The following is an 18,505-nucleotide window of genomic DNA, read 5'->3' as shown; positions in this document are numbered from 1 at the left end:
TACCAGCATCTTACTCCACTTAACCCTGTCCTACGAGACTACGAGTAGCTCCACATAGGTGACGTAGTGTAAAGTCAGTTGTGAGATATGAGTGAGCAATAGGTTTCCCTAAATTAAATCAATTTAATCATTAGTATCTGAGCTGGCTAGCCTGCTAATTGGTGGTTAGCAAGTTAGCTGGCTCAGCAAGGTGCTTTGTTTAATAAGCTAACTTGTATGTTACTATTCAGCACCCCTGCTAGCTCACCAACCAGCTTGTTGACCAGTTAAACAATACAGTATATACAGTTATCTGCACCATATGTTTATATCCCATGCAACTTTAACCTGTTTATTGCAGCCACTGTTGACATTATAAGCCAACGTTATGGTCACACATAACAGCTAGCAACTGCAAACACACAAATGTTAACCACCGCACAACCCACATGTGTCTCAGGCCCCAGGAAGTGTGCCAGGCTTTGAAGCCAATTTTCTTAATGGGCAAACAGTGTATTTAAACTGTAATGTGATGCCGTTTTCTTTCTTTTTCCCATAGACTAATATGGTGAAAGAGAGGATAGCAAAAAATTATGTCTTCAAAGTTTTCTGGGTTGATGTTATTTCTAATCTACTAATCCAATTTTCTTCAACTTTTTTTCAGATTAATTCATCAGTGACATCACGGCACAACTTCAAGTGTTTTATATCATTCTCACCAATGAAGCAGATGACTGCAGTGATGGCCAGATCTCGAGCATACCGTTGAGGTGTCACGCTGCCTCTTGCCTCTATCTGCACTGTGATGTTCTGATTGGATGGGACACAGTTGGCCTCAGTCAGCTCCAGCACTGTGGTTACTGCTGGGTTGTCAGCGCTCACACACACCATCCTACGGCCATTATAGAGGGTCTGAGAGCAGCGAGGGGGAAGAGGTCTGGTTTAAGTTAGCTGGTCTTGAACTGATCATTTTCTCCTTAAAACAACTGAAAGATATGTCCTGTAAGATCTCTTAAGTTGCAGGTCTATTTTCAATTGTTTTCTATACAGTTTTACCAAGTTTGAGGATTTTTTTTTTTAAGAAACAAATGACAGAACTTTGAAAAGACTGAACAGTACGCCAGTATAAGGAAACTGTCACTTGATTCAAAACAGAATGTACTGTAATCACTTTTTCACATAATATCATTTTACATTTTTTTCCACCTGGGGAATATAGTACTGGTATAATTCGCAGTCACCACATAAAATATGTTTCTGCTCTTTTTTTATGACTTCAATCTTTTATTTTAATATAGCAGTTCCTGAAACTTGGAGATGTGTACATGTTGAAAAAGAACTTGCGCACCTTGTCGGGTTGTTGTATGAAGGTAGACAGGAAGGCAGCCAGTTCCAGCAGCTGACAGGAGCAGTTCCATGAGTTGAGGTCCAGGTTTAGGTTTGTCAGCCAGCTGAGGTAGGAAAAAGCCTCGGCAGGAGCAGAACTCAAACGGTTTCTGGACAGATCCAGAGTCTGCAGGCTCGCCAACCCACTGAAGCTAAGATCAGGATATTTATTGTATTATATACTGTATATAAAACTGTGAAGTGTAAACTGTGCATTCTGTGCAATATATTATGAAAAACAAGGTGTAAAAAGGAAGATTATATAGAACACTAACCTGGTTCTATGCAGATGATCTATCAGGTTATCTGACAGATCCAGACTCTCCAGATCTCTGAGATCATTCAGAGGGAAGGAAGCAGAGTCCAAACTGGTGAGCAGATTTCCCTCCAGTTTCAGGCTCCGCAAGGCCTTGCTACCTTTAAACCAGCCACCTTGAACCTGCACATAGGGAATCATCAGAAAGTCGGAGGAAAAGGTACAGGCATTATTCAGTCCCATAGAGTACTCAAAGCTGCTTTATATACAAATGCATGTAGTTCTTTCAACCCAGTAGCCAATGTTGGCATTGCACATTTCATATGTATGATGTATAGTTCAGATTACATGTATATGAGCATAGTTTCTCACGATGTAGAGGAGGGGATGGTGGGTGGCGTGATATGACAGCTGCCAAGCTGCAGAGAGCAGCAGACAACTGCTTGAGACCAACAAAAGTGTGTGTGTGTGTGTGTGTGTGTGTGTGTGTGTGTGTGTGTGTGTGTGTGTGTGTGTGTGTGTGTTTTAAGATTATTCTTTGGACTTTTTGCAGTCATTATATAACACCCAGCAAAGGGCCACGTGTTGGAACTGAAGAGCTGCAAAGGCCTATATGGGGTGCACAATCTACCAATTAGGCCAGAGGGCGCCCCATAAGCAGGTGTTTTTTAACAATCTGGGACATGTCCAGCTGTATTTTTTAAGAACAAAACTGGTATTTTAAGCCAAAATAGGATGTTTTCCTAAACCTAACCTTATGTGCCTAAACCTTAATTAAAACATTAAGTTTAAACAAATATGAAACAGCAGATATGAAACGTAGAAATGTAACAGATATGTACAAAGCCAACATTTATTCCAGCGACTGGGTTGGTTCTTTCTCAGTACAAGAAGCTAAACTTAACATCTCCTGTGTGGGTTTCACTCATCATGACTGTGGTAATAGAATAATATGTCACCCATTGGATCACCTAAATTCTTTAAATCAAAAATAATGCAACCTGCTAAAAAAAGTCTGCTTCAGATATCTTCCTAAATTCTTTCCCCTGAAGATGTACCCACCATGCTGATGAGGTTGTGACCAAGGGCAAGGACTTCTAGCCGGGCTAGATTGGTCAGAGCTCCCCCCTGTAGGGCCTGACTGGTCAGGAGGTTGTGGTCCAGCAGTAAGATGTGGAGGAACGGCAGGTTTCTGAAGGACTGTTCGCCCAGAACTGAGATATGGTTATGACTCAAACCTGGAAGATAGACAGACATATTTTTAGTTTCCACTTGCAGCCTTATAAAACCACTATGTGTAGAATTTCCCTCCTGGTGTGTGAATCTGGCAAGCAGCTGCCTTGTTGTTATCTGCCCATTCTCCTCTTCCTAAGAATAACTGTAAAATCAACAACCCTGCACACTGGCGAGCACACACACAGACACTAACACGCAGAGGTAGTGACTGACCTATGACTGTAATGTTGCTGAGGTCAGACAGGGAGGCAGGCTGAACTGTGGAGATGGAACCTTCTGTTAGCAGCAGGGCCTGGGTCGTGTCTGGAGCCTCTGGTCACACACACAGTCAACACATACAGTACAGTGCTGAACATGAAGTCTCATGGGTAATATGCTTTAAAGGTTGTCATATTACTGCAATGTGTGCAGGGGTTGTTTAGACAGGATGCATAAAACACAAAAGCTGTCTTTTACTGTAAGTTTGAGTGTTACCAATAATATGAGCCAGTCTGTGACAGATGAGGGCATCTTCAGAACAAACTACACAGGAAGCAGGGCATGATGGGACAGGGGTCACACGCTGGGCTCTGATGACTGTCAACAGCAACATCAGCAAAATACCTGCAGACAAATTCACAATTTCTGCAAATTAAAACTGTTTGAAAAATGACAGATTGGAAATTAGCAAAAGAAAACCTTCTTAATGGTGTCAATGCACCGAACTAGTTTGCAGTGTTACTTCAGGTAATTACTGTATAATAATGTCCCTAAACACTGGGTACACTCTTTTTCTGTTAAACAACAGTACAGAAAACCATGGGAGTCAAAGATAAGCCTTCTGGAACTTTATGTGCCATTCCTCTCAATTTACACACAACATGGCTGGCTAGCAACAGCAACAACACTCGTTCTCACTTAAAACTCTTCTTCTGTCTAAATCTTCAGTTTCTCAATTACGTCAAGCAACATACGTCACTGTTAAAGGTGCAACTTGTAATGCCAGGCCACATGCTTCAGACTAATGGAGGGGACAGCATTTCACCTCCGAGCCAACTGCAGGGCAAGAATATGCAAAATTTGACCAAACAGCTGAAACTCTGAGATCCAGTTAAATAACACTGCTATCTAATAATCTTCATCGGCCTATAGTTTACCTTATAACTTGCTTTGCTCAGTTTTGGCAAGACCATAGTAGCAATAGTAGCAAGAAACAACCACATCAAAACCATTTGGAACGTTTTTCTGTATGGTTTGTGTTGTCATTTGTTGCACCGTCTGTGCTTTGTGTTTCTCTGCCTCTTCAACAGTCTTCGCCTGAAAACAATAGATATTGGGTTTACAGATTATATAACCTTGGATTATCTGGTTCTGGACATATTTTGGCTTTGACCAGCACCTGGACTGAGACGATTTAAGATCAGACTTGAGTGAACGATGAAAGGTAAACCTGCAAGCCAGCTTAGTCTAGCTATCTTAGCTTGGCTGTATACAAGCTTGAAGTGGCACAACCACACCAGTGTAGAGTGCACCAGGATTGAGTCCTAAAACCCGGAAATGAGGTAGCATTTTACCACTTACGGTTTCCTCATCTTGAGGCAAATAATTTTTTGGAACGGGTTTATGGTTAGATGCCTGAAATAATGTATGTGGTTCACACAAGCAAGAGACTTTCACTTTTTTTTGAATGACATAAAAAATGTCAGTAAATACACCACTCGGCAGTTACTAAGAAGGGCTAAATGAGACTACAAGACATCATCACATCGCGCCACACCAAACATGGCTTTACAGTCTTGTTATGGTGGCAATGGTGGGTCATGCGACCGTAGTGTAGTTTGTTTATAGATTATCATTGGCTTTTTACTTCTGGGGGTGGCATTTAGGATTCAAAAATCATAAAAGTGGTGTTCATTTGTGAAGATTATCTTGCTGAACAAAATGTGTAAGTATCATGAATGTTTGTTTGCCAAAGAGCTGATTTTCTGCAATAATCCAGAGTCCAATGGAAAAATTCCATAGGCTTTTTGATGGGAGAACCAGTGCATTGGCCTACAGAAAAACATCATCCTTGGAGCACTCTGTTGTGGATTTCTGACCTCTGATCGTCTGAACTGGGATATATTCTTGGTCTGGATCATGAACACAAACCTTGACCAAACAGGACTGGTGAGCCTGCTGGCTAGCTAGGCCTGGTTAGCTTGGTTTAGCTGCATCTGGCCCCCACCTCTGTTGAAATGGGTAGCAACTGTGAACTTTGGAGGAAAAAGTCTAGGACATAAAAAGATCATTGAACTTTATGTCTGGGGAAAAGACAGGTGTCTCGAAACAAAAACTAATGCTGGACTTGACTTCTTTGTCCTTTCATGTTGGACTGAGGGCGTACTGGAAGCTACAATGACTCACTGTTGCCTCTCGAGGTACACATGGTATTAGCCTATAAGACAGAACAGGCCTGGGTTGGCTGATTTGATTGTGACTTCTTAAAATCCTATTGATAATGTTAGTTCATGATTTGAATGTTTTAAACAAAAATTCTGGCCATATCTTACATATTCCACCTTACAATATGTCCCACAATATTATTTCACATTTAGTGTCTTACAGTCTTATTTGTTTATCGTGAAACTGATAATGGGAATCCATTGTGTGTGGTACTTACTGGTCATGTTGTGTTACAGTCGAGGTAACATGGTGATGAGGTAGCATCTCTTTCATAGGGCAGTAACTTGATACAGCTGCATCACTGTCATGATCATCATCTGTTAGGCCAATTAAAACATATCATCACATTTTTGGAATTACATCATAATCATGTATCACGTCTCTTCAGCTCTGTGCAGGTGAGAGTAGACACTTTTTCTTCTTTTTCTTCAAGCCCTCTAATTTTGTGACAGGGGTGTTTTTGTCCAGAAGATTATACATCTATGTTCCATGTTTACAAAACATGTCATGGGCCATTATCATAAAAAATCTTGGCCCAGAATAGGCACAAGTGCAGTAACATTGAAGAAAAGATTGTGGTGTCTGTCATTTGGACATGTGAATTTAGTTTGTAAAGATTAAAAGAAACTAAATTTAACTCTTCATCAGATTGCTTAGGCCAATCAGAAACCTAACTGTGCCCTTGCACCAAAGTTTGCGAACCTCTCTGATGACTCGCCAGTGAGCCAGTTGTCATGTTTGTTCACTGTTTATTCTGAGTTGCTAGGCAAACAAACAGTGATAAATGTGTTGGCAATGAACTGACGTGACGCATGTGTGTGTGCGTGTGTGTGTGTGTGGTATCATTAGGGGAGGTGAAGGTTGTCCCAAGAGGATGCTGACTGATGGATGACAGCCAGACTTTGTAGCAGAATGAGGCCTATCATGTTTCTGCTAAAGCTCTTTTCCTAATGGACTTTCCTCTGGTGAGCTGTCCTCCGATGAACAAATATGAGTCACTCCACAATGGTAATGTTTTTGTAGAGTCCATCAATCAGAGTAGGTCAACAGAATGTGAACATGACTGACCAGAGAACAGAGTATGATGATGTTATATGCTGACAGACTTTGAGCAATTTCACCTCAAATGACAAGAAGAATTTGAGTAATAATTGCTACATACAGTGACATACAGCTTGCACTTAAACCTGCAGCACTAAGTAGTTAAGTATTTGAGAGCATTTTAGGCAATTTTTTTTTTTTTACATATTTGTGAATTGAATCAAGTGTGGGATTTTTTTGCATGTCTTTTTTATCAGTTTGTGTTTCTGTCAGACATTTTGCAGGTGAAGTCCAGGAGCCCCTTGGGCCCCTGGGCCTGTGCCTGTACAGCGTTTGAGCCAAGACTGCATGACTGTGTGTTTATGCTCTCATCAGCCCTCAATATAAAATCATAATCAGCAGTTTCCAACAAAACAATCTCTGGTAGCTCTGCTTAGCTCCGAATGACAGAAAGTTAGCAACTAGATGTGAAGAAAGTGGAACTTCACACTTGGTGGTTGTATTTCTGAGGACCTAAGGAAATGCAGTGTTGAGTGCAAGTTCTTAAGATCTACAAGACATATTTATTAGTAATGTGTCTGTGTCTGTAATGCATCCTGGAATCCAACGCACTCTCTGTCGTTCACTAAGGTACATCCAACAACAGATGATGAAAGAGACCCCTGATGGTACATTGTAGCAAACTCAAACATTTCAAGCTTTAGTGGTGTAACTTAAGGAATTAATGCTTTTGTCACCGCAAATAGCCGTCCTCGACTTTATTGAGTCCATAAAATGTTTGTGCGGGCATTAGCACCCAAATAATGCATATGCTCTACCATTGCTAGGGAACGAAACTATGTAATAGTAGTTGTATTGCTTAAGACCCAAGGAAGTGCAGTGTCCAACCAAAAGTTGTTTTGATGAGTGGTTCTCAAGAAGCTGCGAACAGCAATACCAGAGGACAAACGGGCACCGCACTATAGTGAAGCTAAAGAGATAGAAATTTTACTCAGGAGCTGAGACCAAACCTGAGCCAAAAGGGAGTGGAGGTTGTGGAGATGACTACTGTGCAGGCTTTTGCTCCAAATGACATCACCAATTTGAGATGGCAGTAGCAGTATCCAGGATATTTCGGCCTTATTTTTGTACAAAGGGGATAAGTGGAGACACATCATCCAGCTTTTCATACAGTCTATAGTTGGTACCCATTTGATGTGTTCATCTAAAGCTACCTGCAGTGGCAGTGTTGACAGCATGGGTGTATAAAGGGAACTGGATACAGTGTTGGAGGCGAGGCCCCATTTATTCCTATGAAAGTTGCTCAGTAGAGCATGAGACCAATGGTTCAAACTGGTTCAAAATGGTTCAACTGACACGTATAACATTTCCCAGATGATCTGCACTGCCTCTGCACTGTGTGGCCCATAAAGCGGGCACACTACGGACTTCCGCTGGCTGAGCTGGCTACTTCCAGTTTAGCACTTCGCTAACTTGAATAAGGACAAAATGATTTGATTGTGTGGCTCTTCTAGACTTTCCAAATGTTATTTGACTGAATGGATCAAACCCTGATTGTGAAACGAGTCATCCTGGAGGAGGGGCACAGGGCATCACGTGACGGGGTAATTACACTGTTTGACCACTATGAAAATTAGCTTCAAAGCCTGGTGCATGTCCTGGGGGCCCAAGTGGAGCCAAAAAAGTTGAACTACTGCTTGTAAAATCGCTCAGATGATAAGCATTGTTTTCACACTGTGTGGTCCATTGAGCAGGCGCATTAGAGACTCCTGCCGCCTGAGCCAGCTTACTTCTTATTGAAAGCTCCATTAACTTGAATGGACACAAAATGATTCGATCTTGCAGGTTTTCTAGACTTTCCAAATGTTATCAGACTGAATGGATTCAATCCTAAAAGTGAAACTAGTCATTTCACAGGGGTTGTACCACTCAATAAAGGTATCAACTGATTTACAGACGTCTCTTTCACAATGTAAGTCTAGGGGGAAAAAGTCTTTCAGGGCCTAATGTCATTACATGACAATTTACACTGTTGGGTCACTACAAAAATTGGCCTCAAAGCCCAGCACACTTCCTGGGAGCCTATTTGACTGTAGTTCATCAATGTGTCTTTTCTGACTGGTTTACATCAAGGCTGACTTAGCCAACTAGGGAGGCCACCCCATTTGTTTAAGGACAGGCACACATAATATAAAATTATATTTAAGGTATTAGGAGACGGGGTAAAAATGCATGACCCACCTTAAAGTGATTAGCATTTTTATGTTTAATCATGCTTTTGTATGCGTAATACCATACAAACAAAGTGATTTCCACACAAACAAACTTTCAAGCCCCTGAGGGTCTGGGCCCTTACCTACTTTATTTTACCTACTTACTTTGCCTGGTTGGTAATCCAGGTTTAGTCTGAGCTGAGAAATCCTTGTCAGTTAATGAACTAATAACTCACCTCAAACCATTTCATTACAGTGGATTTCACTCAGGCACTTACTGTGTGAGCCATGAGATGTTTTAGATGTCATCTTAATCTATAAACCATAAGATTTAAATGTTATTTTTTTCCTCCATATTTTCAGTCTTTGGCCCATCAAAAACTATTGCCTCACTCTGTGATTCATTCAGTCCATTGTAACCACTAGCTGACTGATCCCCAGCATCACCTAATTATCATCTCCCTCAATCCTGCAAGCAAGTGACTAGACAGTTAAAATAGTTTAAGAGGAGCAACTATACCCACAGCTGATTAACATTCACCATACCAAAGAGAGCACCAACTGCCTGTGAGGACTTTTTTTCCTGCAATGTCATTTTTGTGCTTCCTGCCTGAGTTTAGTTTATGAACATCTGCACATCTAAAGCAAAGTAATAATGATTAGAGTGCAAGATCATTTAAAAACCCATTACACACTGCTTACCTGTTGACTAGAACCCAAAGATCCACCCGTGCTGATGGTATGGCACACTCCACCGACATGTTAATCCATAAGAATGATCCGTACCACTGTGAGACTCTCTAGAGCTGGGGGAGTTCAGCTGAGCTCCATCATTTACTGGTTGCCACTGTGCTGTAGCAAATACTGTGTAACTGTGTGTGTCTGTCTTAAGTTACCTGGCCTTCTCTGGCGCATGCTCAATAGAGCTGGCTGTCACCTGAGAAGCACAGATGTCATGTCTGACTCAGTTTGGTGTCAGAAATTAGCATTTAACTTTACTCTCTCACCTTACTGCCTTTTCCCCAAATGTCAATATTGTTTATTAGGACTGTCACAAAGATTCTGAAAAATTGTCGTTTTTATAAATGTATTTTATTTTCATCCACAATTTATTTCAGAATTATTTTGATATCAAACGTATGCATAGTTGCCAGCTTCTAAGTGTGTTTAAAATCAAAAATGTAGAAAATATGTTATGTCAAAGCAAGAATACATGTTTGCAACATCGTCCACTGCCAGCAGGAAATAAATAATATCACCAGATGACTGAGTTTAGTTGCAGCAGGGGACTCTTGAGCACAGATCACACTGGGGATTTTGGTCTGTGTAGTGACCAAACGAGGACAATATTAGAATTACTTGCTTAAAGGCTTGCCTGTATTTCTACTCTTCTATAAATCAACAGTGAGTGTAACACATACTAAATGAATGTGGAATCATTTAATTCAGCAATACAATTTATTCCATATTCTCATTCCACAACTCAAGTGCTTGTGTTTGTCACCATCAGTCAGCTTGAAAAATACTTTAGCACCTTCATGATTACATAAGACCCAATCAAGGAAATCATGCACAGTGTATACTTATCCAGTTTAGACATTCACTTAAAGCTACAGAAGGTAATTTGACTGATTTTGATTGACACTGTGTTAGTCTCCTCAGCTCTGATTGGCTGTTTTAAATGCAAATGCCATTAGGAGCAGCCAGAGGAACAACGAATATCTGTGTTCTACTATCAGGATAAGTAAGAGACTTGCTGGTGAACTTAGTGGAGGATTTAGAAGCTCAAGAGTCAGATACTCCCTCAGGTAGAGACAAAAACAGAACTAAAGGGGGAGTGAATGCTGGACTTAAATCCATGAGTTGGACACCATTGTTGGATGTAACACATTATAAAGTAATGCGTTATTGTAATCACATTACCTTTGTCAGTAGTGTAATGCACCACTGTTCTAAATTCAGTAATCAAATTACAGCTACTAATCAAACAATTATGTTGCAGCTTGCATTACAGAAGTTCTTCAATTACCTGCATGGTTGGCGGATAGAAAAATCATCAAACATACTGACAATAGCGATGCTGTGTAGTGCACCCGTGGAGAGGCTCCTCAGCCTTGGTAGTCTGTGCTGACTCCATGGAGGAACAGGTTGTCATGAACACTCATGATGTAAAAACACTGCTTTAGTATTGAATATGTCAATCTGGACTAGTCTACTATAAAGCTATGGTTTGGTGAGCAATCGACTCAAGTGAGTTTGTTTGAGTGTGTTTGGACAATTAAAATTCATTCACATGCCATTTTCTTTGAGTATGTTATCATCACCAGAATAGTTTCTTATATGTTTTTAATAAGACTTATAAGGCACTTAATATTTGTATTATGCAGTGTTAGGAAGGCCAACCTCTTTAATATACTTATTAAATTTCTTTTTTAGGCAGTTGTAGCCTAAGAAACAGGAACTAAGAAACGAGATCATATTTCTCCTGTTTTAGCTTCTCTGCACTGGCTCCCTGTAAAATCCANNTGTGATTTGTGATATTGGGCTTTATAAATAAAATTGATTGATTGATTGATTGATAGCCTTTTTGAACCTTGTTTTGTTCTGATATGTGGACATATGTCAGGTTTAACTTTGTATTGTTAACTTGCAAGTATGTGACACTGTGTCTCAGGCAGTGTTGGGCTTGTTACTCTAAAAATGTAATATATTACTCATTACTTGTTACTCTTTTCAAAGTAATATTATTTCTTTACTTATTACTCTCTGCCAACAGTCATTCGTGTAACTACTTGTTATATTACTTTTCTGCTACACCCCACAAAATTGGAATTGTGTCCCCTCCAAATTCAGACTCCACTTGTGCCTCCATGTTAATGTCAGGGTAATCACCGGTAAGTGTAGCTATGGCTAGATTTTTTTTTTTTTTCAACCTCCTTTTGCCTGCGACTGGTATTTTCCCAAGGCTCTGCATAAAAGACGGACAGTCAATCCTTGAGCAACATTTCATCCACAACATATCCAGCCACATGCCTTATTAGTTCTTTGTAGCCTGCAGCTGCCACAATTAAAATCAAGTTTTGGGTTGTTTAGACAGTGTAGGACTAGATACATCCTCCGCTGCCAAGGAGGGCTCACCTTTTGTGGAGTGTATTTCCTGGAGCTTTATGTTGTTGTGCTGTTAGTAGGTGTTTCAGACCAAAGGTTTCAGGTCATGTTTTTCATGGGGAAAGAGTTTAAGTAAAACTACCTGCAGCAGCAGTCTTCATGTCATCTATCATCCCAGCAAAACCAAAGTAATGAGAATATTGCCAGCTGCTAAAGGTAAGTGTTTCCATCTTCCAAACTAGCATACTGTGTTGTGATGTGCAAGCACAGCGTGATGATTACAAAAATGAAACCACTGATGTGACTGTCTTCAAGTCAGTAGTGCCATGTTTACAAAAGTAATGTAATATGTTATTTGGTAACTGTACTATTATAACTGAAATTGTATTAGTAATTAATTACACTACTTGTTACTGAAAAAAGTGATATTATTACTGTTGTACACTGGTAACACTGGTCTCAGATGATGCTGCAGAGTACTGCAAAAGTTAAGTAATTAATAGTATAACAAATTACTTTCTACAGGAGTGACTGAGTTTAGTAATGCATTACTCTTTAAAAGTACTGAGTAATGTGTAATACTCACTTTTTAATAACAGCACCAACACTGGTGGACACAAATATGATTCCAAATGAATGCTAATGTTGCTCTGTGTCTGGATGGAAATAAGTAACTGTTTGCTGACCTACCAACTTTACAAGGTGATAATATGTTAATGTTGTGGTTTCAGCTTGTTCCACTGCCCCCAATTGGCTAAAAAAAATCAATTAATGTAGCTTTAAAGGTGCACTGCAAGTTATAAATGAAGAAAAAAGCTTTTAAGCTGAATTTAAGTCCTTAATGACTTGAAGGCCCAGCCACAGCTAAACAAGGAACTGCTCTGACGAACATGGCAAAGGTCATGTGACCAACAAAGGTAGCTAAAGGCATAGAAAGAGTCAGAAAGATTTGCAAAATTTCTGATCAAATACAGATAGTCATAGTTCATAACTCTCAAGCAGTCATCAGCAATAAGTTCAACATTATTTCCTTCATATATTGTTGTATCCATGATTTGCGTATTGGCAGTGATGATAAATAAGCACATTGGTATTCTAATTTTCATGGTCATTTTCAGTAATCATTTAAAGCTTAATGTGACCATATGAATCATTGTTTGCTTTGTTGTAGCAAGAGTCTCCCCTTTAGGAACAGCCAAAACCCTACTGGGTGACCTTAGACCTGTGACATGATCATATCATCACATAATCAGGACTGTCTTCCCAGCAGCTCCGGGACACTCAATGATGTCATGGTGGGCCTGGGCGGCCTTCTCAAGTGGATACTGGGAACCGACGACTGGACGTAGCCAACCAGCTTCCATCCCTGCGTAGAGCAGCGCTGCACACTCCTTTGTCTCCTCCTGAGAGAGGAGGATGGAAGAAAACATGTACTTTAACCTGTAAAAGAATTCGTTTTTCTTGGCTACATATGCTCACATACATAATCATCCAAAGTGTGTATAAGATCCAATCACTGCTGTATGTGTGTGTCAAACATGGCTTGTGTGATGTCACTGCTTTGTACCGGTTTAGAAAAGAAAAGGGCCACTCCTATGATGCTGCTCTCTTTAGCCATGGTGTCTCTGGGGTTGATCTCTATGGAGCCTCTGCAGCCAACGACCTAACATAAAATAGAAAGAGAGATGAAGGTGTATATAGAAATGTACAGGAATGAGCTACACTGGGATACAACCACTACTCTAGATAGCTAAGCATAGCAGTGGTGGTGGGCTGTAGCCTACTACAGAGCTACAGAAATCTGAGGAAGTATTCAGCTGCTCCTAACAGTTCTGACTAAGGACAGACATGCCTAGCTAAGGATGTCGGTGAGTGTCTGTTATACCTTAGTTTTTGCAGTGAGTCTCGTACTGTTGGCACTAGTCAGCCCTTGTTGGCTTTTTTTTTTTTTTTTCCCCGGCTGATTTAGCATATTGAATTGGCATCGTAAATGGCAGAGCCCACCGGTTAGAGGAATCACTCTTATTGTCAGTGTAACTCAGTGCATGAGAAGAGAAACAGAAGTGAGGAAAGCAAACGGCTAAAGTCAAGGAGGAGTGAGATCAAGACAAACGTGTTATATTAGGCAGAGACAGTTTGTAATGTTATGTTAGTGTTTGCTTGTGCACAGTAAATATGCTTTATTCGGGGCGCCCAGTTGTTTAGTGGATAGAAAAAGCATGCCATATACAAAGGCAATGTCCTTGCCGCAATGGCCAGAGGTTCGATTCCAGCTTGCGGCCCTTTACTGCATGTCATTCTCTCTCTCTTTCACACTTGAACTATTTGATCCAACAAAGGCAAAAAGCCCCCCCAAAAAAGCTTTGTTCTTTCAACATCGAGCATCAGGTGGCACCTTGCATGGTAGTCTCTGCTGCAAGGGTAATGGTTGAATATGACATGTAGTGTATAAGTGCTTTAAGTGATCAGGTGGGAGCTATAGCATCACCGGTGTTGTGGCAATTACCACTGGCAACGGCGTTTTGACTCATGGTGGCATTGCTGCGGAAACATTAATCCCACTCTCTACAAAACCCCTTTAGTATTTTTAACTACATCACTGCTAGCCCTGTTAGCTGAGTGTGGTGCTAACACAGTTAACTAACAATTCTAAAGGGGTTTTGTGGCTAACATTAAGTGGCTTACACACTGGGGCAACCTGAAAGGTCACCAGAGGGTGGCCCATGCTAGCCTGAGTGTCAGACTGAAGCTCCCAGAACCTTCAGTCTGACATGGCTTCCATTGAAGGCGATTTACAAGGGGGAGGGAATTTGATTTTTTCCCTAACCAATCAGTAGAGATCAACGACTCACCCAGAATCTGACGTCATTAGTATCCATGCCTCGGGGGTGCCGAAAACAAGCGAGCATTGCCCGTTTAAAATGTCTCCGTCGTCGTGCACGCCCAGCTGCATCGCCGTTAAATCCAGTTTAGCAGCTTCCTTAATTTGGTCCTCCATTAACGCGAGTAGTGGCGAAATACCTCGATAGCATCGTTAATGTGGTCTGTAGGATCTGTAGCGGTCGCCATTGTTGCTATCCTCACCAGTTACCCACCGGCGTACAGCTTGACATCAGCGTGGCGCTGATTGGCTAATCGCTAGACCCCCGGCGTTCATTGGTCCGTCCATCGTTTGGACGAGATAAATCGCAAATTCATTGAAGTATGCCAGACCAGAGATGCAAGCCTACTCAGTTGAGTGGGCGGGGTCTATGGTCTGGAACCAGGCTAGGCCCATGCAGCAACCAGTATTGCCAGTGGTAACTGAAGAATGAGCGGGCTAGCTCCTACCCCACAGGTGCGAAGCGCATAGCAACAAGCTAACCCATGGAAACTGGAGGGTAGGAAATAGGCAACATGTTTCTGCATCTTAGCGCAGCTAGCCGGCTGTCTGTCAGAAAAGCCAATGAAAAATCAAATAACAGGCAATACGCTTACATCACAAAACATTAAAATTTCACCACCTCTAAAGGGCCAGTGCTTCAAAATGTGCCACTAAACCTCACTGAGTCAAGTGCCAGACTAAAAGGAAAGCACCTGTTGTATTCCTAATTTTTCCTGACTTTTAGTTCTGAGAGCAATTCACAAAGCTTTTTAGCTGTAAAAGCTTCTCAGCCTTGGAGAAATTAGAGAAAGTCCAAAGGTAACTGAGACCTGCTCACAGTCAGTAATATATAGCAGGTAATGTTCCTTATCATGTTAGTGTATTGTTAAAAGTGAATGATACTGAACTTTAATCCATATTTGAGCAACCAATTAAAAAGGATTCAATCGGCTCTTTAACAAATTGAAACAGCGGACATGTGCAACTTTATGCTACTTGGACCCTGGGAAGATACAGTTTGCAGTGATGACGACGTGATGTCATCCAATGCAACAGGGTCAGCCCTACCCCTTCTCTTAGCTTAGGTTCTCTCTAAGTTCCTTCGTAAGAACATCCCTCAGCAGTTTTGTGAAAAAGATCTGAAGAGAAAACTCTCAGTTTAGAACTTTTTGTGAAATTTAGGACTGCAAGTGTTAAGAGAAGATCCTTTGTGAATACAGCTCCTGTACTGTAATCCAACTGACCGTAACACGTCCTCCAAAGGCCAACATCTGGAGGTCTTTACTGAGGTTGACATTTGACAGCATCTCTACTATCACATCTATGCCTTTGCCTTCTGTGGCTTCCTGGAACAGACAGACAAACAGACAGACAGACACACACACATCAACACAGAGTTCATATTTCTATAACCATTACTAACACACCTGATAAAACCAAGATAAGCTTTTGCTTCAAGGATGAAAGACAACGAACTAAAAATATTAAATGTTTGAAAGTTTAGTGAATTTCATTTCTTTTTGGTTTCTCTCCTTCTTGTGTTCCCTTGCATGTGTGTGTGTGTGTGTGTGTACCATGATTTTGTGTGTGTAACCCTCTTCTCTGTGATTAAAGGCTTGGTGAGCTCCATTGCTGAGAACCAGCTTCATTCCCTCTGATGTCCCTGCTGTCCCCAACACCTTGAGACCCAGAGCACGGGACAACTGGCACGCTGCCACACCAACCTAAACACACACACACACACACACACACACACACACACACACACACACACAATGTGGATGTAGAAGGCATCTAATTTTAATATGATATGAAAAAAGGAAGACAAAAAAAAAGACAAAAATATTGTACCCCTCCGCTGGCTCCATGGATGAGGACAGTCTCTCCAGGTTTGGTGTGGGCTCTGCAACACATCAGTAACAACATATTATTTCTAACATTCCCCATTAACTAGTGTTGTTCTATAATTTCCTTATTGCAAACAAATCTAACGGAAAGGCAGAAATCAACAACGCTTTAGTCTGTTTCTTAATGGGTTAGTTCAATATTTTTCATTTAGGACCATATTTTCCCATGTTTTATGTGTCTAAGTGAGTAATAGGAAGAACTCATTCAAAATTGGTCCATTGCTCAGAGAAAGGGCTGCAGCAATCAATGGTGAAACTGGCTAACCACCCTGGGCATGGTTACACTGTGAATTTACATCCATTAAAAGTGCTTGTGACGTGCTCAGATTATTATTCTAAGTGTCTGATGGCAAGAATTCCTACAGAGATAGGCCTTTATGATTAAGAGTGAGATCCTCTTTGTTAACCATATAACAGCCCCAAAATCGCTATTGCCTATTCCTTCAGACTCTATTTAAATGAACAATGATTTCAGCGTGCATAGAGCCAGAATATTTTCCATATACTGTATAAAATAAAGGATGTAGCCACTGTGGCATCACTAATTACTTTGTGGACTACTGTTTTGAAGCCTCTAGTTTGGCATTTTAGTCATCACCATCTTGGTGTTTTGGAGCCAGAAGTGACCATTTGGGTGAGAGGCTGGCACTGTGGAGGAGCGAGTCGCGGATCTGACTGAAAACCCCAAAGGGCACTATCGCAGACAGCCTTTCACTTAAAGCAGCCTGTCCATAATTATGCCCAACTTCATAAGATGTAAACGGGTGAGTTATATGAAAATCACCCCCTGTACATGAAGGGAGAAACTAGCTATAGAGACCAAAATAGTTTTTTTGCACCAGGCTGTGAACATGCTTATGACCTTTAATGAAGTCTGTTTTACAACAATAAAATTATTGTTTATCTTATATAGCGCCTGGTGGGTTTGGAAATGGTGATTTTGGGGCTCTTTCTGGTTGAAAGAAAAAGGATCTTACTCTTGAACAAAAAGATCTATCTCTGTAGGGATCCTTTCTACAAGTTGTTAGACAATTATAAACTCAACAATCTGAGCCCGTCAGCACATCAGTGGCAAAACCAAGCATTTTTAGTGGGCATAAACTTACGGTGCAAACGTCCAAACGGGCCTAAAAATATGGAGTTTGTCCCGAGAGGGGTGCTACAGGAGCAGCCATGAGATTATTAGAGTAAAATAGAAGAAAAGGTGTTAAACTGCACTGACATTTGGACATTTCAGGTAAAGGCTCACACCTTTTCAAATGTATCTTAATACAATACAAATATTCCCACGTGTACATTGAAAGGATTACTGATTGCTGTAATTGTTCCTGCTGTCCGTATTGGCACCAAAGGGATCCCTTCCTAAAGTGGTTTCAGTGTAAGTGATGGTGACGGATTCCACAGGTGTTCAGCTGAAGATAATATGAGGTGTAAAAAGTCTACACGAATCAAGTGGTTTTAGTGCAAAAATATTATTGTTACTACACACCACATATCCCTCAGCAAAGGAAGACCACCTAATTTGTCAAGCTCTAATTAAGATAGACATGAAAAATATGAACCTTTTCTGTACAGTAGCATGACACTGACAGTGTTTAAGGAAGACAACAGTGAATCATTAGTGTGATGCTACATTCATTACATTAATGCTTCCATAACATGGTTGTCACAAATGTTTGACAACTTATTTGTGCTAACATTTCACCTGTTGGCACTGTTTGGGATCAAGACAGGGTCTAAAATATTGTGAATATGTTCATTGTCAAGATCATTTCAGAGCCTGTAGGTATTTTTCACCTTTAGTGTTCTGGAAAATTGAAATTTAATATTAAAAGGAGCTATATGTAAGAAATCAAATAGTCATAAAATCCTCCTAATATGTCACAGAGACTAAGGAATAATGTTCATATAACATACTGATCTCACCGACAACAATAATATGGCCAGAATATTCGCATTTAAAAAAATATTTTACAGTCCGCAAATCATGTTTATGTTTTGAATTTGTGTTTTGGCCTGTTGCGCCACCCACCACCGTCTACCAGTCACGCAGTCAGTAGAGTCTCAGCATCAGTTACAGTTACGACTGAGC

The 18,505-nt window shown here is 40.7% G+C and overlaps 1 protein-coding gene across 1 annotated transcript in view; it reads right to left on the bottom strand.

Annotated features, from left to right (window-relative positions):
• Nucleotides 1-11,114: 11,114 nt before the first annotated feature.
• The window catches only part of cryz (crystallin, zeta (quinone reductase)), a 17,512-nt gene continuing 10,121 nt past the window's right edge, over nucleotides 11,115-18,505 (bottom strand). Inside the window, exons 4-8 of the mRNA XM_050033799.1 lie at nucleotides 16,358-16,409; nucleotides 16,081-16,230; nucleotides 15,751-15,852; nucleotides 13,211-13,306; nucleotides 11,115-13,046 (exon numbers count right to left, since the gene is read on the bottom strand). Coding sequence (XP_049889756.1) covers nucleotides 12,885-13,046; nucleotides 13,211-13,306; nucleotides 15,751-15,852; nucleotides 16,081-16,230; nucleotides 16,358-16,409 — 562 coding nt within the window. The 3' untranslated portion in view covers nucleotides 11,115-12,884. The remainder of the gene's footprint in view (nucleotides 13,047-13,210; nucleotides 13,307-15,750; nucleotides 15,853-16,080; nucleotides 16,231-16,357; nucleotides 16,410-18,505) is intronic.

Source organism: Epinephelus moara, chromosome 21 (assembly GCF_006386435.1).
Source record: "Epinephelus moara isolate mb chromosome 21, YSFRI_EMoa_1.0, whole genome shotgun sequence".
Classification (NCBI taxonomy): Eukaryota; Metazoa; Chordata; class Actinopteri; order Perciformes; family Serranidae; genus Epinephelus; species Epinephelus moara.
Note: the sequence above shows the minus strand (reverse complement) of the source record. Positions and strands in the feature narration are given on the sequence as shown.